This window comes from Sminthopsis crassicaudata, chromosome 2 (genome assembly GCF_048593235.1).
Source record: "Sminthopsis crassicaudata isolate SCR6 chromosome 2, ASM4859323v1, whole genome shotgun sequence".
NCBI classification, from domain to species: domain Eukaryota; kingdom Metazoa; phylum Chordata; class Mammalia; order Dasyuromorphia; family Dasyuridae; genus Sminthopsis; species Sminthopsis crassicaudata.
In genome coordinates this window covers 421274163-421296938 of record NC_133618.1, presented here as the reverse complement: position 1 = coordinate 421296938, position 22776 = coordinate 421274163, and the positions used below count along the sequence as shown (strand labels likewise).

The 22776-nt window shown below is 38.9% G+C and overlaps 1 protein-coding gene across 1 annotated transcript in view; it reads left to right on the top strand.

Moving 5' to 3' along the window:
• The window catches only part of SLIT3 (slit guidance ligand 3), a 772880-nt gene that overhangs the window by 620716 nt on the left and 129388 nt on the right, over positions 1-22776 (top strand). The window contains 3 exon segments of the mRNA XM_074292023.1: positions 2515-2586; positions 8459-8530; positions 13164-13235. Coding sequence (XP_074148124.1) covers positions 2515-2586; positions 8459-8530; positions 13164-13235 — 216 coding nt within the window.

Sequence of the window (22776 nt, the reverse complement as noted above, 5' to 3'; positions counted from 1 at the left end):
GACAGCCAAGAATTATCAGTACTAATGTTCCTCCGGCTTGCCCGCCCTTTTTTCCCCTTTTTTCTCCTCCTTTCTTTTGCCTTGAGAGTGATTTGTCTGTGTTATGGGTAGGTCTGACAAACCATTACACATTAGCGACTGAGATGTTGTTTGAAATGGGAAAATTGCTGGCAAACTGCTCCATTAGCAGGCCAAGTAACAAATACTTTCTTCCCCCAATGAAGACGAGATAGCTGAGGCACAAATTAATACAACTGTCTCCCCCACTCCGCCGTGGGGATTACTCTTGGAGACAAATGGTCTCATCACTGCCAGGAATGGGAGATGGTTATACGCAGACTGGGAAGTGCGATCCTCCTCTGCTCCCCTCCTCAGCATTTTGGGTTTCCTCCCTCCTCCACCCCCATGCTGAGAGCTTAGGGAACACAAGCTCCAAATGAGGAGGTGATGAAAAGATTTGCACCTTCATAAGGCGTGAGATTGATTAGGATGGGATCTTCAGTGCTTAGTCTGGGCCAGAGCGTCATCCATCAAGCCTAATGGAAGCGGGCTCCCTCCCTAGCTCTCCTAGCTGCCTTCTCGCTGAACATGCTTTTGGTGATGCAAAGGCCTTTAAGAGATAGTGGGATGGAGAAAAATGGGAAATTTTTATTTTCCTCTCAGCTTCTTCTGAAAAAGCGACAGCTCTTGGGTCACCAGGGTTTCTGGCACTTCCTAGGTTGAGCTGGTTCAGTGACGAAAAGAGGAATTGATTTTGACCTTCAGTCTAGATGGTTGTTCTCATATTAAGCTGTTCACCACTCCTAAAGCTACCAGAGACCAAAGCGGCAAGCTCTAGGAGTCCTGAGTAAAATGTGATCTAATTCTGAAAATCATCACAGGAGACTGGAAAAGGAATCAGGAAATCAGGCCGAAAGCTTAGGAGACTTTGAGGTTGTTTCCACAAGTGCCAAGACAAAGGAGTATATAAAATCAGTCAACCAATCAGTGGTTTTGCCTGTGTCATAGTCATCCGTTTGGCTGTGTGTGTGGTTTATTTTTTAGCAGAATAGCAAGGTGGTTCATTAGTGAGAAGTCAAGTCCTAAGTCTATTCCTTTTCTTGGTGTCTTGGGTTTTTCTAGAAATCTGTATTGATAAAAGATAAATATTGCTGTTATTTGCTAGAATTAAACCCTGGTGCCTCCTGGAGGAGAGAGGGCCTAGTCCCAAAAGCAGCCTTCCTTAAGCCCTGGACCTAGAGGGTCATGGAAGAGTCAGAGCTCCCAGGCATTCCTCTGCAAATTAGGGCAGATATTCTCCCTGACAATGCACCTCTTAGAAAGACAGTTGAATCAACAAAGTGGACCTAGACAATTCAATTTATTCATTCAGCAATATCAATTTCATTCAGTCAGTGTTAAAGAGTCAATTAATTGTTGGAATTTTCAAGGAACTTGTTGGAAGAAACTTCTTTACTGAAGGTGGTATCTATTGCTGAATAAAAAACAAAAAGATATTTCTCCCTTTCAGTTTATTTTTCAAACAAAAACTCACCTCAAATAACTTCATTATTTTTTTTAAATGGCAGTTTAGTGTATTGACTGGAGATCTGGCAGTTAAGACAGGAAAACGAGCTCAAATTCCTTCCTCCTTTGACATATGTGTGTGTATGTATTTGCACATATATGTATATATACACTCACTCGTTGTGTGCCTCTGGGCAAGTTTTTTAAATTATCAGTGCTCCTACTGTCTGTCTACCCAGGTTACTTGTACCTTCAGAGTCTAGTACTTGATGTGCAACAAGAAAATGGTATTTGCACACATATATTGTATCTAGGTTTTATTGTAACACATGTAGAATGTATGGGATTGCCTATCATCGGGGGGGGAGGGAGTGGAGGGAGGGGAGGATAATTTGGAGGGATGAATACAAGGGATAATGTTGTGGAGAAAAATTGCTCATGCATATATACTGTGAAAAAAATTCTAAAAAAAAATTATCAGTGCTCTGGACAATTCTGTAAAATGGCAAAGTGATAAGAGATGGTAAAATGATATGGAAATGTATCAATGTAGGAAGTTTTCTATAAGAATGAAATCATGGATTCATGACAAAAAAAAAAAAAAGATTGTGTATATTTGTGTGTATATGATAGAGAAAGTTTTCCCACTTAGAATACTCTCTCTTTCCCTACCAACTATTCTTGTATTACCCATCTTTCAAGGCCTACCTGTTATCATACCTGTTTCTCTGATGAAACCTTCCCTCATCTCATTGCTCTAGTCCTTGTTTACCTGCCCCTTCTCAGAACCACACAACATAGCAATGAATTCCATACTCTTATTTTGCTTTGCAATCATCTCAGATATGTTAATTCCCTTTGCTCGACTAGATTATCAGCTCCTTGAGATCAAGGATTCCATCTGTATCCCCTAAGTCCTATGCTTGTAGTGGGTATTCAATATACTCAATATATATGTTTGTGGATTAATTGATTGATTGACTAACTGACTTTGGGCTCTTTTTTCAGACGCCTGGAACAGAACTCCATTAAATCCATCCCTGCAGGAGCCTTCACACAGTACAAGAAGCTAAAAAGGATGTAAGTTGCTATATCTGGACTTCTGGGGGGGGGTGCAGAGGGGAGATGGAGAAATGAGTGATGATCCATGTTTACTCCCATCCTCCGCCTTGGGAGATAGCATATTTCGTGATAATGAGATGTGTTGCAGGGACTGGGATCTGCTTGGGGAGGAGGGCTAAGGATAGTCCTTGGTTAGCTCAGATAAGACTGGTGAGAAAAGAAGTTTAGGGGACATTTTGTGCTGGAGGAGGTGTGAGAGACTTTGGGCTGGACATATGAAAATCTGTCTGATTAGGATTAGATTATTTGGAAAATTTAAAAAATGTCTTGGAAATGTCTGAAGGTGGTATCTGAAGAAAGGGGCATTGTGACCTGCATTTTCCTGTTGTTTACATTATGCTCCCAGAGTAAGAATTCTACAGACAGCTTTACCTCCATCACAGACGCCACTAAAAAACTGCTGTTATCACTTTCCCTAGAGAGACAGGATGACATGGTGGACCATGGCTTGGTCAAGGGGAGCCTGGGTTTAAACTTCTCCATCTGATACTTCTGAGCTGCTTGACAGAAGCAAGCCTCAACATTTCTAAGCTTCAGTTTCTTCATCTGTAAAGGAAGGATAATGTCTAAAGTACCAACCCCATGGGGTTATTACAAGTAGCATACATAGCAAGGTGATATAATGTTCATATAAAGGGCTCTACATAGGATGAGGCAATCATACATACATATTTTATATATATATATATATATATGTATATATATGTATGTATGTGTATATATATATATATATATATATATATATATATATATATACATACACACACACACTTGCAGGAAGGGAGGAAGGGAAGAAGAGACAGTGACAAAAACAGAGACACAGAGAGAGAGAGAGAGACAAAGACACAGAGAGAGAGACAAACTACTCCAGTATCTTTGACAAGAAAATTCTAACAAATATATGTGTATACACATACATGTATCTATATAGAAAGAGAGAAACTACTCAACTATCTTTGACAAGAAAATCCCAAGTGTGTGTGTGTATGTATCTATGTATATATATATATATATATATATATATATATAGAGAGAGAGAGAGAGAGAGAGAGAGAGAGAGAGAGAGAGAGAGAGAGAGAGAGAATTTTAAAATCTTAAAATGCTACAGGAATTTCTATTATTATTGTTGGTATAATTGTCATGCTCAGTTTTATTACCAGTCTAGGTATCACTATCCTGTCTAGTCACCTAAAACTCTCTAAGCCTGTTTGCTCAAACATCAAATTAAAAGAATGGTTCCTGTAACAATGATGTCATGGGGCTGGATCTCATAGGGATCTCATGAGAAAATGTATGTAAAACAACTCTGCCTACCTAAAAATGTGGCCTAAATGTCAGCTATTATTAATAATTTTACCATTATCCGTCCATTCATCATTGCTAACATCACCTAATGGTAGTAGTTAATACTTCTACTGCTCCTGTCTTTACACCTCGGGCATATTAAACAGTGAGGTTAGGGTTACTGCCTGAAATAGTAAAGTCACACACTAGTGGTGGAGCATAATCTTTCATCCTAGGGGCCTGATGACCGTATAGGTTATATATGGACCACTTCAGGACTCAGAAAGAAAATAGAAAATCCTGTTACCTTCCAAACTGAGAGGGAGACCAAGAGGGATAGTCAATCAATACGTATTGGTGTGTAGAAGGGCTTAATGAGCACCACCAGACAATGCCTTTACATGGAATTCAGTTACTAGAGTCTCTCCTTTCTTTGCCCAAGGAGAAGAGCAAGATGGTGTTTTCATTCATTTCACTCCTTTTGTTTCTTCCTCCCCTCCCCTAGGGGCAGGGAATTAGCTGGTAGAAATGTCTGTGAACTGAATCATGTTTTGTCCTTATGCTCAAGGAAGATCTGTTTATATTTTCTGACTAGGAAGGACTGATCTCTAAAGAAGTTGTGTCTGTCTCTTATTTCTCCTAGAATTAAATGCAACTAGTAAAAATAGGACATTAAGTTTTGCCTTTAGATAATGTTAACATTTACATAAGACTCTGGGAAGCAGGCATTATGCTAAGCACTTTACAAATATCTCATTTGACCCTCACTACAACCCTGGAAGATAGATGCTATTATTATCCCATTTTGCAGTTGAGGAAGCTGAAGCAAACAAAGGCTAACCTCAAGGACACACAGCTAGTATCTCAGGCTATAATTGAACTCAGGTTGTCCTAACGCCTGACATAAGTGAGTTCATGCTGAGTATGGTTGCTCTCATCCTTATTTCCCCCAAAATACCTGGATAGGTAGAAACCATGAGGAAACCCTAGTTGGGGGTTGTTGCACTCACCTAATGAGTGTTTCTCAGTGTATTATCTGAAAAAAAAAAAAAAAAAAAAAAAGCAGGAGTTTCACCTAAACTATGATTTAGGTGCACTATGTTCCTTGTCCTTGAAAAGTCCTTTAAATAAATAGAATCTTTTCTTTTTACTCCCAGTGGCAAGTCTAGCTCCAAGTAAAACTTCTCCAAGGGAAAATAAAGAAAATAGGAGTCCAAGCCAAAAGAAGAGTAGAAGGCAGTAATATGTCTATCCACATGGACAGATGGATGTGGATATATTGTATGGAAAGGGAATTCTTGTGAGCAAGTGATTTTTATCTAGCAGCATTCTTATCTGTACATTCAATAGAATGAAAATTTCTTGAGGTCATGGATTGTTTTGTTCTTGTCTTTGTACCATCAACTCTCAACATGGTACCTGGCATATTGTCGACACTATAAATGCTGATCAATTAGAAATGGAATAGAAGTTAGGAAGTTAGATTAAATTACTTCCAAAGTCCTTCTAACTCTAAAATTCTATAATTTTGATAACCCAGAAATTTGCTTTTCCAAGTCTTTTTCCCCATAACTACTTCAAAACGGGTATTCATACTACTTCCAACTATCCAGAGAAGCTTACTGAATGTTCACGTTTTATGTCAACTCCCATCACAGGACTGAAACAAGTTTCCATACTAGTTATGGAGAATAAATTTATATACCAGGAGTCTGGTCACCATGCAGACTCAGCCCATCCTCACCAAAGATATTAGAAAAGCAAAAGGGAATCCATTGCATTTTGGCAGTCTAATAGGAACACAGCCACCGTGAACAAAAGTTCACTTTTGTCCATAATGACTTGCTAGTCCACCATACCAAAGACTGTGCTTCAGGAAGGAAGGGCTAGGATAATCCTGGTGCATTCACTTCCTAAAACCCTTCTGTGAAAAGAGGGAGCTGAAGAAAATCTCAATTTAAGCTGGTGAGTTTGCAAATACAATCTGTGGATTTGTTAGTGGGGATCTCACTGGCTAAAGGGATAAGCTGAACAGCTGTAGCTAAGAAGCTTGAACCTGTGCAGTATCTTTCCAATTAAAGACTCACAAAGAAGGGGATGGAAACTGATTGTTCTGTATTTTTCATATTTTTTTAAAAGAAAGAAAAATATGCCCAATAGGGCTCCATTCTCAGGCTCCAACTGTCCTTGTTTAAGAGAACCAAAGAGCGTTAATTATTCTCATTTGAAGAAAGCATTTTCAGGAGTGTTTTCAGGATGCTGTTTCTTCACAGTTGTTCTTCTCCTCATTGCCCTGACCCTTGGAGGTCCTATCTTCTTTCCTAATTCACACCAAAGCAAAGAAAATTGATTTTCTTTCTTTTATAGAAAAGAGGTGTTAAAACATCATTGTAAATATTGCATGTTTCTATCTAGCAGCCAAGTCCCATTTCTAGTTCCCAATCCAAGTAATTTCTAGAAATGAAAACTCTCTTTTAGTGAATGGTCATTAGCAAAACCTGAAGCTGGAATCAACCATAGAGCATTTATGGAAATTAATATGTGCTAGGCCCTCTGCTAAGGATATAAATACAAGGACTGGATATGAAAAGAAATACCAACTCTCAAATAGCTTACATTCTAATGGGGGAAATTTATAAATATATATACACACACACACACACACACACACACACACACACATATATATATACACATGTATGTGTGTGTGTATATATATATATATGTAGGTCTCTATGTGCATGTTTATACAAAATAAGTACAAAGAGAATAAATGTAAATACAAAGCAAACACAAAGTAGTTTGGGAGGGACATTACGAGCAATTGGGAGGATCAAGAAAAGCTTCCCATGGACAATAGTTCTTGAGCTGTATCTCCAAGCATTGACTTGAAACGTGATTTCAGCAAGTCAGTGAGGTTAAGGTGAGGAGGGAATGAGTTTCAGGCAGCATTGGGGGGGCTGGTTGGAAAGAGGTGGGAATGGATGGAGGTGGCGATGGAGGGAGAGCCAGTGCTAAAACACAGAGGTGGAAGACAGGAGGGTTGTGTATGAGGAGAAGAGGGGACCCAGTTGGCTTGATTGCAGAGTAGGGCATGGCGAAGAATGTCCAATGTTGTTGGCTAGGGACAACAGAGAGCTAGAGGGGTTGATACAGGAGGAGGATGACATGACTAAGGAAATGGGTGCTTAAGGAAATTTGGTAGCAGAATATTAGATGAACTGATTTTGGGGAGAGATCTGAGGAAGAGAAGCTATTGGCAATAATCCATATTAGAGATGATAGAAAGACCTAATCTAATAGGCAACCTCATTGAACTTAGTGCTTTTAAATAATGGGAGAATGAGCTTTAGATTGGAGTCACATGACCTAGAAGTCTACACCCAAATAACTTATTATGTGATTTGGAGCAAATTACTTGATATCCCTGAGTCTTAGTATGCTTTCTCTGTCAAGCAAGAGGGTTAGGCAGATAATCTCCAAGTATTCTTCTGGCTTTGATGTTTTATGATAAACCCAAGCAAGGCAACAAGCTTTTATTAAGTGCATACTTTGTGCCAGGCACTGTGCTAAACGTGAAACACCTACGAGTAGTAGATAGAAGACTGGATTTGGAATCAGAAAGATTAAAGTGCTGCTATTGACTCTCACTAGCTGTGTAGCTAGTCATTTAGCTTCTCACTAATGGAACCAAATCCCTAAAATTGCAGGTTACTAGTAAATTGCCAATTTGTGTCAGGAGAAGGAACATCTACCATGAAGAGTTTACTTTTATGATGCACAGTTCTGGTCCAAGTCCATGCTTATCCAGTTATGCGGAATAAACTCTGACAGAACTGGTCCAATCACATAGATAAGTGTTAGTAAGTTTCTAAGGTGCATCATTTCTCCCGTATTCTTAACACCCAGGAACCGAGGGACTCAATTTTCCTATTTGTTTAATTTTTCTTTTTTGTTTTTGTTTTTGTTTTAATGTTGGAGAGGTTCTGCAACTCACAGTGCTTTTAAAAAATAGAAAATTAAAAAGCTACAATAGTTCCAAACCTCATTTCAGAATTGCTGCTCCTTCCAGGTACACACATCTTTATGACTGAAAACATATTTTATTTGCCCACCTTTCTTGGCCCAGAGATTCCACCTAATAAGATATTTCAGTAGGCTCAGGTGTCTTGCTGCTCAAGGCATTATTCAAGTCTGAGAGGGAAAGCAGCTGGGAGATTTGGGAATAATGCATAGGGTTTGTGGACAGTGAAAAGAGAAAGTGGGGAGGGGTATCATCAAGAGAATCATTATGTGATAAATGTGGCTATGGGATGAGTAATAAGGAGTTGTGGATTGGGAATCCAAAAATCTGAATTCTAAGTCCTGCTGTGTCATGAATGCTTAAGTTTTCCCATCTGCAAAAAGAAAATTGGGGACTAAATAAGCTCTATGGGTTCTGCTAGTCTTGAATACTTTGCTTTTAGGAATGACTTTACTATTTTATGAATGATTGTATGATTTTTTATGACCTAAATTCTTATTTTACCCCATCAATGTTTTTCAGAGACATCAGCAAGAATCAGATCTCCGACATTGCACCAGATGCATTCCAGGGCTTAAAATCCCTCACCTCACTGTAAGTGGAGAATACAGTTGCAATGAGAAATGGGAAAGGGATGTTTCCATATTTTTTAGAAGGTGTTTATCATGGCTTTTATGTTCCCCTATGCACTCATGGCAACTTTGTAAAGAAACAAATATTTCTTGGGGAGAAGAGGGAATGGAATTGATTCTGCAGAATATTTGTACAACCCAAATGCATTCTTTTTATTGATTAAATGCCCTGCAGATTTTCTAGCTATTTGCTTCTAATTCTAATATATCTCCTCCTCTAACATCCACTCTCTCCCCCTCCCATTCTGTGACCTGTAAAAGTGTTGCCTCTGGTAGGAAATGTATGGAGATGGCTGGACTCCATGCTCACTACTGAGCCTGCTCTTTTTTTTTCCTATTAATTTGGAAGTGGAGGTTTCCCCCACATAACTGTATAAAAGGATGTTCAATTATTGCCCCTTAATTTGAAGTACTCTCAGGAGCTAACTGCAAGGGGAATGCAGTCTTTTTTAAAACTATTAATCATTTTCTCGTGTGTGAGTATGTGTGTATGTATGTATATGCATGCATGTGTATTCTCCATTTCTGGAATCATTGTATATCCCAATGGGTAGGACATGTCCACCAAGAGCTTCTGGCTTCAATGTAGTACATCAGAAACACCACTGGGTTATAAAGCTCAAATGAGATAATGTACTTGAAATGTTTTTCAGAGGTCTTTTTGTCATCATTATTCACCTCTGGTGGCCTCCATGCTCTATTTTAGGTGATGAGATTCAAACTCTCATGAATTAGGAATGCCGTTCCCTCACTCACTCAGTGTAAAGCTTTTGCCTTGTTATTACTTGAGTGGATAGTTAACAAATTACAGATTTTGTTTTTCCACCAAGACCCCAGTCGGTTGGGAATAGGCTGAGAAGAGGATCGGGGAGGCCTCTGATTCAGCTGCTGCCTGCTGCTTCTCGAGTAAATTAGTTTTGGTTTATCAGATGAAACATCTGTCTGGGATATCAGAGACAGGATTGTGTGCGAGATTAGTATCTGCTTATTGTATTAAGGATCACAGGGAAAAGGAGAGAGGTCTGCCAGCTGCCAAGTTACTTCTGTGCTCTCTCTATTTCACATTCCTCTGGCAGGATCCAGAAACAGTCTAGGGACAGTTAGTCTGACGTGACCTGCCTGCTGTACCCCACCAGGATGCCAGATTAGAAGGAAAGCTATTTCATAATCTGGCTCCTCTACCAATAAGGTGTTAGGTATATTTAGACATTGTGTTTAGATATCCACTCCATTTTCATTGGTCTAAGGCTTACTCAGACCACTTTGGGCTACAAACAATATAATGTAGTGATAAGAACATCGGACTTGCTTTGTTACTTAAAATTGGTGTGACGTTTGCTAAATCATTTCATATCTTTGGGCCTCAGTTTCCACAACTAAAAATCTAGACTAATCCCTTGATCACAGTCCTTTTTCACTTTGTCAAGTCACTTCCAGCTCTGCCTATAATCCTATGATTCACAGACACTTAAACATAGAGGCTGGAGGGGGTACCTGGTTCTGGGTTTTGCTGAGCATCAGACTCTGGACCAGAAGGCCCAGATTGGTCCAAAAATAGGCACGTTGTATTCAGGCAACACACAGAGTGGATCAAGCTTTCACTGTGCCTCGTGGTGCTGAGGGTTTTGTCCAGCCAGGCTTGGAGAGCAGGTTAGCCCTCCTTCTAATCAGCATGTTTACTTCTGCTCAAAGTCAACAGGAGTGAGGAGGCTGTGAGCAAAGAGACTAATGGCATAGCCCTCTCTTCTCCCTTTCATCCTTTCCTCTCCTCCCCAAGCTGTACTCGATTGCTACCCCAGAAGCTTTGACATCAGCCATGAAATAGTGGGCAGACAGTGACATTAGTTCATTTGGCACGGTGAGCAGCAGAACATTAATATGAATTACAAATGTGTGCCTGAGCCATCATGCTGACTTTTATTTAGTCATTAATTTGTTGAAACATTAATGAAACACACCCACAGGCTGAGCAAAAAGCATGGAAATGCTTATTCCTTGCTTCTAGTAGCATCAGGAAATGGGCTGTTTTGTTTTATCATTTCCATTTACCAGTTTTTCCCCCTTGCTCAAAGAGGACTAATGAGAGTCACAGTCTCCATGGGAATTGGATGTTATGATCAGATTCTCTTTGAAGAGGAGCCTGTGGGGAATAGAGATGGAGGCCGAAGTAGAGAGTATAAGAGAAACTACGTGGTACCTATGGAAAGGTTTGCATTCGGAGTCAGAGAGCCAGCTTCAGATCTTGATTCTACCACTTATTATCTGTGTGACCCTCAGCAAGTACATCACCTCACTTCTCTGCGCCTCAGTTTCCTCATCTGTAAAATAAGAAAGTTGAACCAAATGGTCTCTAAGGTTCCTGTCAAGCTCTGATTCCTTTGAGCCTGTAAATTATCTCTGTTAGCCTTCTTCCCTTTGTTGTGCTGGCAAGCTATCCTAAAAGCAGATTGGACCAGATAAGGAAGGGGAAGATAATGGACTCAGAGAAAAAGAGAATTGTCTCACAAAGGAGCCATGAATAATCTTCCCCATCCCTCCCCTAGTAAATTTGTCCTGCCCTTAGGTTTGGCAGGTTTCTTCTATGGATATCTGGGTCTGCCTGTTTCCAGAAGGCATCTTCCTGGGCATAGGGTCAGTAGCCAAAGGGGTATTCTCAGGTGTAGATGAGCATAAGTGTAGGAAAGCAGACTATTATATAAAGATAATTGTGCTCTTCTATCATAAGGATGTGATTTTAAGAAAGGACTTTGATCCAATAATAACATTTGTTGGGAATCCCAGAGGTGTTTTAAAAAATAAACAGCTATCTAATCAGTATATTTCAGAGCAGTAGTTTTTATAATTACAATAAAAATGAAAATGACTTATAGACAACCCCCCAATAAAGGAATGATTAAATAAATTATGGCACATTCACATAATGGAATTATAGAATGCAATTAAGGCTAACAAGTATGAGGAATATAAAAAAGTATGAAAGATCTTTAATAATGCAACAGGGGGAAAAGCAGATCAAAAGAATGAAGAATGTACTTAATGCAACTGTATAGAATGAATGGACAATGAGTCCTAATAGAAACTTAGAGGGAGATACCAAAAAATTGAAGTCATAAACAGAAATCCCAGAAGGTGGATGCAAGATGATCATGAAAGCAATGGTGACTGATAGTTCTCTCCCTCATTTCCTCAGAGTTACAGAAAAAGAAGGGGGGGAGAGACAGAGAGAGAGGGAGAGAAAGAAAGGAAGAAGGGCAGAGAGAGGAGAGACACAGAGAGACAAAGTGTGAGAAGGAGGCAGGGGGCAGGGAGAGTGGGATGGGCAATTTATAGAAACACAAGATATAAAGCTAGACAGAAGCTTAGAGGGCAACTAGTCCAACCCCTCATTTTATACATAAGAACACCGATTAGACACAGGAAGAATAGACTGGAGATGACCCAAAATAAACTACCCTACTTCCCAATAGTGAAGAGCATATATGGTCCCTCTTCCCAGAAGCCATACTGGTATCTGGATATAAGCAAATGGTTTTGTCCAGGAATTCCTAGGATGTAAAAGGATCTTTAAAAGTAGCTCTATTTAAGTTGGGTCCAACATAAGCAGTACTCAATAAAGATATTAGACATGAAAAATTAAGGTTTATCATGAGTCTATGTGTGTATGGCTCACGCTGAGAAATTTTTAGAATATCCACTGAAAAATCCATATTTTTTCTTTGGGGGAAGACCAGGAATATGCAAAGATGGGGGCCATGACCCCATGGTATATAAACAGCCTGAAGCATCCCCCTCTTTCTTCTTATCTGCTGCCCTGCCTTGTTTCAATAAGATGCTCCTCCCAGGATAAGCTTATCACTAAACTTACCACCATACTGCTAGACTCGAGCATTGGTTGACTCTACCTCCTTAGTCTCTTCTCTCTGTTTGTAAAGTGGGAAAGTCGACCATCAAACTCTTCTCAATACCTTTCTTTATAAAGGGCAGAAACTAGACTCACAGATCACTCTATTTTGCATCTGCTGCCCTACCTAGTTTCAACTCCATGAAACAAAATGTCCCTGTACTGAGCCCCCCCAGTGTCCTGTTCTACCCACCCTTTCCTTCCTCCTTTTGTGTGTTGTCTCCTGCTTTTAGAGTATAAATTCACTGAAGGCAGGGATGGTCTTTTGTTATTATTATTATCATCATCATTATCATTATTAATTTTATCCCCAGTGCTTAGCACAGTTCCTGGCATATAGTAGGAGCTTGATAAATGTATATTGGATTTATTGGATAGGATTACAGATTACCTGGGGAGTTGGAAGGTAGAAATGATATTCAAAGTAGAGAAAAAAAGAAGAAAGGACAGCCCCTGTGTTACAGACTCATTTTGACGCAAGGTTCTTGGCTGTGAATCTTAGCAGCTCTGTGAAAGCCATATGTCCTGCTGGAGCAAAGTCAGATCAGTGAAGAATTAGAATGCCCTCAGAAGGCAGGCATGGATGACAAGCTCAGGCCAAGCAGGAATCCCAGAGAGTGGGTGGAAGATGACCATGAAGGCAATGGTGACTGATGACTCTCTCCCTCTCTCCCTCTCTCCCTCACTCCCTCAGAGTTCTATATGGAAACAAGATCACCGAGATTGCCAAGGGCTTATTCGATGGACTGGTGTCCCTGCAGTTGCTGTAAGTTTGACCTCTATCCTTCTCACTTGGTCATTATTCTAGGTACAAGATAGTTGGCAGGCTCAGACTTGGATTTCAGAATAGAATACTTGGCTCTCTTACCTAAATTTGTGCCTGAAAGAACAGAGGAGCTTAGTTGTCTATCCCTCCATCCTTGGCATTAGGAGTAATGGGAAGGTATCAGACAACAAGGGGGTGAAAGGACAAGGTTAGGTAGCTGTCCAAAAAAACCCAAAAGCCAAAGTATCCCTTATTCTCCTCAATAAATTTATGAATCCCACAATTAGACCCAGAAATACAGATTGAAGGGAGAAAATAAAGATGCTTACTCTTAAACAGGGAAATGTCTTAATGGTAATAATACAAGAGATTTTGGAATCAGAAAATAATCACAACCGTGTGCCATATTGGAAACTAAGACTTTTGAGAGCTGTTGCTACCTTGATGGCTATGTTTAGAAACAGAACTGGGGAGATACAGAACCATTCATGAGGGGAATGGTCATTAGGTAATAGGAATCAGTCTGTCAAAGATGGCTAGAGAAGAAAATAGTCACTGTGTTGATGAGAAGTTTCATTGGATAGAATTTGCAACTGTGTATTATATATTCGTGATTATCTTGGTCATTGGAGCTAATGGTATTTGAAAATCATAATCAGGGATTTTCAGTTAGTTAATGTGGAAAAATAGGAAGAAAAGTTGATATTTGATATATTATAAGATTTTTATCATCTATTCAGAGTGGCTTCTGTTTTTAGATGATTAAACTTATGAAACATCTATATGGCACCATATATATAAACTATATGTTATGCATGCACACACACATTCTTATACATTACTTTTCAAAATCTTTAGTGGCTCCCTATTGTTTGTTAAATAAACTTTAGACTTTTTTTCTGCTTAGCATTTGAGGTTCTCCATAACCTGATGGCACCATAACTTTCCAGACATAGTGCCTTAGGGTATGCAAAGTGCTATACACAAATTATTTCATTTTATTTGTACAAAACCCTGGGAGGCAAATACTATTTTTTTTCTATTTAACACATAAGGAAACTGAGGCAGACATTAGTTAGGTGACTTGCACAAATTCACATTACTAGTAAATGCCTGAGGCAGGAATCACAGCTTTTATGAGCTACATTTGTTCTGCAGTAGTCTTGTAAAATTGAATAGGCAAAGTTAAGTGACTTATTTGGAGCTGTACATCTCATATATATCCAAGGTGAAACTTAAATCCAGATTTTCTGATTCTCAGACCAGATCTCTTTGTACTATGCCGTGTTACTTCATGATTTCAAATGATTCCTTTCTATTCACTCTAGGAAGCTTTCTTGTCACATTGGATAACTTTGCTCAGATTCTTACTCAGGCCTGAAATATTTAAAAGCTTTCACTTTGCTTGTTGCATTGCTACCCATCCTTTGAAGCCCAATTCAAATGCCACTTCTTCAAAGAAGTCTTCCCCAGTTCATCCATCCCCTCTCCACGTACCCCACAAGGTTGTCATATCATACTCTGCATTATAGCTGCCCAAGTTGGTAGCTCATCCCCTTCTTCAAGCTCCCTCAGGGGAAAAGACTGTGTTATCTAAACTTAGCAAAATGTTCTACAAACAGTAGGTATTTAATAAATGTTTGCTTTACTTGTTGCAGTGGATGATGCACGTGTGTGAATGCACTCCTGCCCACATTAATATAAACACCTATATAAAGACATGTTTAAGAATCATTAATCAGGCTCAGCCCCAGGATTCAGTTTCCTTCAGAATAGGGCTGCCAATCTATGAATACACATAGCTAATATATACAGATAGATATATGATCATTACTCTCCCTAACAGCAACTCCAGGAGATTTTTTTGGTCATATATAGGAGAATATAAAGTATCAAATGTTACATTACTCTCACATTCACCAATCAAATTAGGATCACATTGTCTGAAGTCTCTTATGGTACAGACCTACATTGGCTCCATAAACAGGAAGCATTTATGCTTTAATGCAGGTAATTTTAAGTTTGTTCTATTTACTATCTACAAAGTCTCCTAGAGATAAAGTGGAGGGCCAGCCTAGACTCAGCAACCAATAGGTGTAACATGCATAAATAAGAAAGCTAACTGAAGGATTATCACTGACAACAAAAATAATAAAATTTCCAGGAAAGAAATTTAAGCCAGTCTAAAGGATTTTTTTTGTTTGTTTCTTTTTTGTTTTTGTTTTTAAAAATTAGACTTAAAGGGGCAACAAAAAGGCAAGAAAAAAAGATTAGAGAAAGGAGAATCAAACACTTTGATTCGAGGGATTGGTCATTTAAAACCTTCCTGGGAAAAGCTCTATGGGAAAGATGATATGAAACTTTCCCCTCTACTTTTCACAATTTTTCTTGCTGTGTCCATCTTCTGCCCCTAGAGGGTAGATTATAAAAACCTAGAGAGAGTTCCAGGAATAGCCCCAAGAAAGTTTTACGTTGGAAATTGGACTCCCTCGAAGCTCCCTCATAGCCTAGTTTGATGTCATATCTGTCAGAGCAATAGATCTGTTTCTGTGTAGGAAATACAAGAAGTGAAAAAAAATTTCAAGTCCTGCTCATCTTTACTTTTCCATTTCTCTCCCCCTCATTGTGCTCTGGGCTTAGCCCCATGGAGCCATTACAGCTGTTTGTTAGAATGACAGGCAGGGACTCTGTGTGAAGTTGGGTGAATGGCAGATGGTGAATTTTGCTTGTAGCAAAAAAATTAGCTGTAAGATAGAAGTGCTAACATAAGGCTAGTTAACCGTGACTATCAATCCCTTAGAAGAGTGACAGTATTACCCTTTCTCATATTATCCCGTGGATTTGGGGACTGGACTGGGTGACAATGTAAAGGGTGTCGATTTTAAATATATATGTGTGAGTGTGGAAAGTGTTGTTGTTTATCCTTTATTCTCAAAGAGGACCATGATATCAGGAAGGTGATGCTGTGACTTGCAAGTGAATTGGATTTAAGGGAGGGAGGGCTGTGCAAAGTTACCAGCTTCAATTTTTTCTCCATAATGATCTGGGCCCATTGGCCAGATATAGATCAGATCAACTAGAGATGGCTCTGGATGCCAAGGAAGATCTTGCCTTCTTTAAGCTAAGGTCTTTCCCAGGTTTCAGTCTGACTGAGGCAATACCCATTCAGTGATTAAGGTTAAATAAGAAATAAAGCAAAGAATGACCCCCTTTTATCTAGTCAAAAAAAAATCAATCTCAGGGCTTCTGGTCAAAATAGATGATTTTAAATATGTGTGTGTGGAAGAATGGGAAGATTAAAGGGGAAAGGGAACTACCATGATGTAGAAAAGAGCATTACTAGAAGATCATCATGGATCATTTAACTGTAAGATGGGTAGACAGTTGAGGGTCATTCCATTCATCACTAGGTAAATCATGCTTAATATTGTCATTTGAAAAAGATAAAATTGAATAGCTCAGATTCAAGTTAAAATTCTGCCCAGGGTCTGATACGTCTTGAATTCTCTCTTTTTCCTATAAGAAGAAATTGCTGACACTCAAGCAATAGTCACTGGTTCGAGGTGGGGAGGAGGGAATTGTTGTTTTGACCTGCTATTGAATAGTTTGGAAGCAGGTCCTGATTAGATCCAATTTAGCATTCAGTAAGCTTTAGATTGGATTTCTCCTTATTAGACTGGAGACACAATGATAAGACTCTTGATTGGAGTATCCTGGTAGTCTGGGAAATTTCCTCCACTTTGATAGGCAGTTCTATGTAGAATTGTTTCTTTTTTTTCTCATTATGCTGGAACAAGAGAGTACTGAAATCTCTCCTAGTGGCCTGAGGGACAATGCTAACTGGAGTGAACTCTTTTAGGGTAAGATTCACCTCGGGGTAGCTAATCTGGATGGTGTTTTGTTTTGTTTTGTTTTGTCATCTTAGATCAAGCCAACACACTGGTGGTGGTGGTGGTGGAGGATGATGATGATAATGATGATGATGTAATTGTAACACTTACTGGCTTTTCTAAAATACTTTAAAGTGTGCAATGATTTTTTTTTTTTAACATTATCTTATTTCACTCACTTAAAGCAGAATAGTTTATATTTGTTGTTTGGCTGAACCTTCAGAAGAACCATTTAAAAGTATAATAAGTCCTAGCATTCCTAAATGACAGCTCCCAAGCCCATGATTTCCTGTCCTTCATTAATAACAGTCCCCATTCTGTTTCTTTATGCAGGACAAAGTTTAAAGTCCTTTCTCAGAATTTTCAGTCATGGACTTGAAAAATTCAATTTGTTGAGAAAATCTATAGGTTAATTTCTTAGAGTACTTGAAATTGAAATGGAAAAAAGTTTACATCTTTATTTGTGTTGTTGATTGCTTTTGTAATCTTATATAATTTTAATGCATTTAAAAATATTATTCTAAGAAGAGCTTCATGGAGTTCAACAGATTGCTAAAGGGATTAATGACACAAAAAAAAGCTAAGGACTCCTGCTCTGTTGCTATCATTTGTAGAGTTTCAAAATCCTTTCCACAGTTTCTTTGGTAGATGATAATCTAGCCTCTGTTTACCCTGTGTTACCCTTCAGGTGTGGAGGAGACTTGTTTCCTCATAAGGCAGTATGGTTCAGTGTTGGACAGCTCCTGGTATTTTTTAAAATCTTTTTTTATATTGAGTAGTCTGCTTCTTTGTAACATCCATCCTTTTTCCCTCTTCTGAATAACAGCCCATCATATATTTGAAACAGGTTTCATGTCTCCCCTTTGCCTTCTTATTACCGTCTTCTCCAATCTTCTTCAAATAAGTTAGTTTCTCAGCATTCTGGTTGCCTTCCTCTTCAATAGCAACTCTCAAACTCTCAAAGGTGTGGAAACTCTCTGAGACCCGTTTGTGGGGTTCACAAGGTCAAAAATATTTTCATAATAATGCTAAGCAATGCTAATTTCAAACATGGTAAACATCAGCAGATATAACTCACATAATCAAAAGTTCTTTGGGGTCTTTGATAATTTTTAAGAGTATAAATCCTTCCTTATGTATGAAAGATAGAGATGTGACTAAGGAATTTCATCTCATTCTGATTGCGTTAGCCATCATTATCACTGATTACTAACATATTGTTATTTGCCTGAACCCAAAACCATGTAAGGAAATCTATGGCATTAATGGCTGTATACACAGAAAACTGTGAGTGAGATCAGGTCACAACTGCCCTTGAAACAGATGCCTGACTAGAGCTCTCTTCTCAGAGTTCAATTCATCATTAAACCAGGAAAATCGGTCACCATGTCAATGGGACTGTAATTTCCTCTACTGACAGGCAGCTGCTAGCACTGTTGCAACAGCTCCAGGGGGGAATAAATAGATTCGCTCAATTCTCATTGATTCCATGGCATAGGTAGGAAACTCACTCAAGTGGGGAGGGCATTAATTTGAGGAGGAAGTTTTCAGGTAATGTTAGCCACATTGTATTTTACAATTATTCCAGCTTTAAGCTAATGGTGCACTGTCTTGGGGGCTGGAATAAATTAAGGCAACCTTAGTCCATCTGTCCTTTGGGTTTTTTGGAAAGCAGATGAGATTATTCAAGAATATTGGAGTTGGCCAAGAAATAGGCCAATCAAGGCAGATTTTGTAAAAATGTACCTTCTTCTTGTCTTCTCTCTGAAAGTTTGACAGATAATAAAATATTGACAGATAATTTGAGCCCAATTGCAACCCAATCTACAAAGCACAGTTGAAGATACATAGAAGCAGAATTCCCTTAAGGCTTAAACCCTGCAAAATCAATAATGAGTTGGGTGTTTGTTAATCATTCTTTTCATTCCTGAATATAATGCTTATGGCCCTCATTCTTATATGTAAGTAAGCTACCCCAGACTCTGTGTGGTTTTATGGCTTTGGCTTTTTCCCTGGGCATATTAAAAGGGTTATCTTCACACCAACTCATAGAATTTCCAAGTTGGAAGACACCCCACTAGCCTTTTAGTCTAATTCAAATCTGAAAAGAACCCTCACTGCAAACCACACAAGTGGTCATGCAGTCTTGCCTTGCAGATTCCAGTCTGAGATATCCTACCTCCCCACCCCTGAGATATCTCATTCCACTAATAAGCCTTTATAATTGTTTGGAAAATTTTCATTCCATCAATTTTTTTTTTGCTTGCTTATAACCCTCTTGCTTCTAGCTCTGCTTTCTAGGTCCAAATATGTCTCATATCAGAAAATGGTCAGGGAAGAATGATTAGATTTCTTTTATGCCTATAAATTCATTTTCCTTAATGTTTCCTTATGGAAAAATACCTTGCCCACCTACTGATCATGGCATTATTCTTATATATTATCTCTGTGGAAAGCCCTTATAGGAACAGACATAAATGGAATCACAACAGATACAGCAATTGATAATTTAATAGTTTACTCATCTCTGAGTGCCTTGAAAAGTATCTATCAAAAAAGAGAGTAACCACCTTGAATATGTGCTAGGGGGAGAAATGAGGGAGAACCAGTGACTATTTAAACAGTTAGGCAAAGACATTTTATCTTCCAATATCCAAGTCATGGAACCTTTTCTAGCAGGAATTTGGATCTCTGCTTTTCTAAGATTTCACAAGGAATTTTCAAGAGCCTTCACTGTGTTTAGCATGTTCCTTCCGATACCATTATGAAGAAGAAGGCTATTTTCTTGCTGTACAGGACAGCTTTGATGCATTTGTGGGTCTCATTTTATCAAAGTTCTTAGAAGTTCTCAGGGCAACCCAATCTGCCCATGATTCTGCCTCTGGCAGCAATCAGCTGCTCTGGAGCTAAGAGTAAATAAATCTGTGTGTTCTCTATGGCTATCGGTTTGGAATTCTTCTATCATAGATGGTAGGATCATAAACCTAGAATTATAAAGAATATTAGAAGTAATGCAATCCAGGTTTCTTGTTCTACACTGGGATTGCAGTCCCTAGAGATAGCGTTACTAGATCCCTCTCATATGGGTAGTAAGTAACAGAGCAAAGATTTGAACCCAGGTCCTGTGATTTCTGAATCTAATTCTTTCTCCTGTCCTATGGTATAGGCACATAGAGAGATAGATATGGTCTGCATCTACATCTCTATCTCTCTACATGTAGTATACTCTGTGATTATCCAACTGAATGTCTGAAAGGACCCTTCCTACAATAGGGGTAACAACATTTTTGTCATATACTAGGGATCTAATAAATACTTGTCATTTGCTGAAAGGGTCTCACTTCTTCAGCCTCAGTCTAAATATCTTCTATTTCATCAATTATAGATGCTGTTGGTGTTTTAAGCTTTAGCCTGCCCTATAGCTAGATGAAACAGAGGTTAACATGTTGGATCTAGAATCAAGAATTTCTGAATTCAAATCCCACCTCAGACTCTCCCTAACTGGGTGAATCTGGGCAAGTCATTTAATATCTCCCAGACTGTTTCATAGCCTGTTAAATAAGGAAAATAATAGCACCTAGCTTCCAAGGTTATTATGAGAATCAAATAAAGTAACACTTATAATACTTTGCTAACTTAAAAGTGCTATATAAATGCTAGCTGTTATTATTACTATTACCATTTAGATATCACCTAAGATAGAGCATTTCTGTTCAGCAAACCCATATTTGCTGCTGAAGTATACATCACATTCTTGATTTGCTTACCTTGATTGTTAGAATAACTCTTTGATAATCGTCCCATAATACTGACCGGAATTAAAATGGAGTTAAAATGTAATGATCCTCCCTTGCTTCCTCTGGGGAACATAACACTGATCCCTGCCTGAGATGTCCTGCGTGGCTCTAAGAGATATGCAATAGGCAAGGTCATTGCCAATCAGGAAAGGTAGTTTATCCAGCACTTGGTGTTAAGCCAAGACAAGGATGATTCTAAGTTGCCCCGTATGGGCCTGGAGCAAGTATTGGCACATGCCCTTTAGAATACCCACTGTGCCTGTACTATGCCTCTGCTGCTAGCCCAGACAATAGAGCTATTCAGCATGCACATAAATTAGATGTCCTTTCTCTCTGCACCTGCTGCCACAGAAGACCAGTGAAAAGGTTTCCTTTAATTCTGAGTATTTCTAATATTCCCACTTCTAATGGTTCTTCAGTTATTACTATAGAGGGAAGGGCCTTGCTGGAATCCTTGCAGCTTTCTTCTGTGAATTACCTATGTTGCTAGTAGTGTTTTACAAAAAGTATTTATATTTCTATAAATATATTTTTATATATTTATATATACTATATTACATTATATGTTATATATACATATATTTATAATACTAGTTATAAACAGAGGTATGGCTTCTAAAGAAAGAGGGATGTTTTAGTGAAATCCCTCCCGTGTCAGGAGCCTTGGGCCTTCTGTTATTAGAATAACATTTCCTGGAACCAAAGTTATTACTCTAAAAGGGGTCTAGACTTTCCAGACATCAGCTTTCCGATTAGACCTCGAACTCAGGAGGCAGGAATGTGTTAGCTGCATGTAAGATAAATGTTGTATGTGTATAGGAACGATACTGCTGTCTTACTACCAATTGACAGGCAGGTGGGGAGAATATACATATAGTCCAGAATGATAGCTCAGAGCCACTAATCCAACATGTGAATGGCTGCAGTTGCCAAAATGATTTTAGTACAACCTGTACGTGTTAAGTCTTGCTCCAGATGTTTGTGTTTTCCAAACCCTGCAGCAGCAGCCTAGTGTAACCACTGATGAATTGGCTGCCATGGGGACCTGGATTTAAGTTTCTCCACTGCCCCTCAGGCTGGGTCATTGCCAAGGACATGTTGCCAGGACCAGCAGGTGCAGATGGAGCTGTGGATCTTGGATCTGATCGCGTTTTTGGCCAGGAATAGTCTAGGTTATCTTTTGCTTCATTGGTCTGCTTAGGGAGTTGGGGAGATAGATAAGTAATCTTTCACACCTCAACATGGCCCTTATCTTCCACACCATGAGCTGGAGATAATGATGCCCCCGTCTTATTTGGATGTAGAACAGAATGAGAATACAAGATGTTTGGGGGCCTTTAGGAGCCATGATGGCAAGTACACATGGAGTGATTAAGGCTGCCAGAAACTTGTAAATCTCAGGGCAATCCTCACCTAAACTGGAAGTGTGCCAGATATTATACTGTAGATGAATTCTTTCAAACCCCAGGTTTCATCCTGTTAAGCATCTTCCACATCCCATCTCACTTTCCTCAATAGCAACAAGTCATGATAAGAATTGGATCTTAATTCTTTGATTCATCACAATTATTTTTTTTGTCCATGCCCTTAAGTATTAATGCTTCTTGACAAATAGCATATGTGGAAGTCAAAAGTACTCCAAGGAAAAGAGGGAAACATAGTGCATCATAGGTTTAGGTCTGGGAAATGAATTTAGAAGATGACATAATTTTATTTCCACTCCCTAACATGTCACTTCCCTTAATTTCCTCTGACAGGAGAGTAGCTCATGTTTTTGATCACATAGTAATCAGTAACTTGGTTTGAATGGGCATATAGTAGCAAATTATTCATCCTCCTTTCTGTATTATGTGA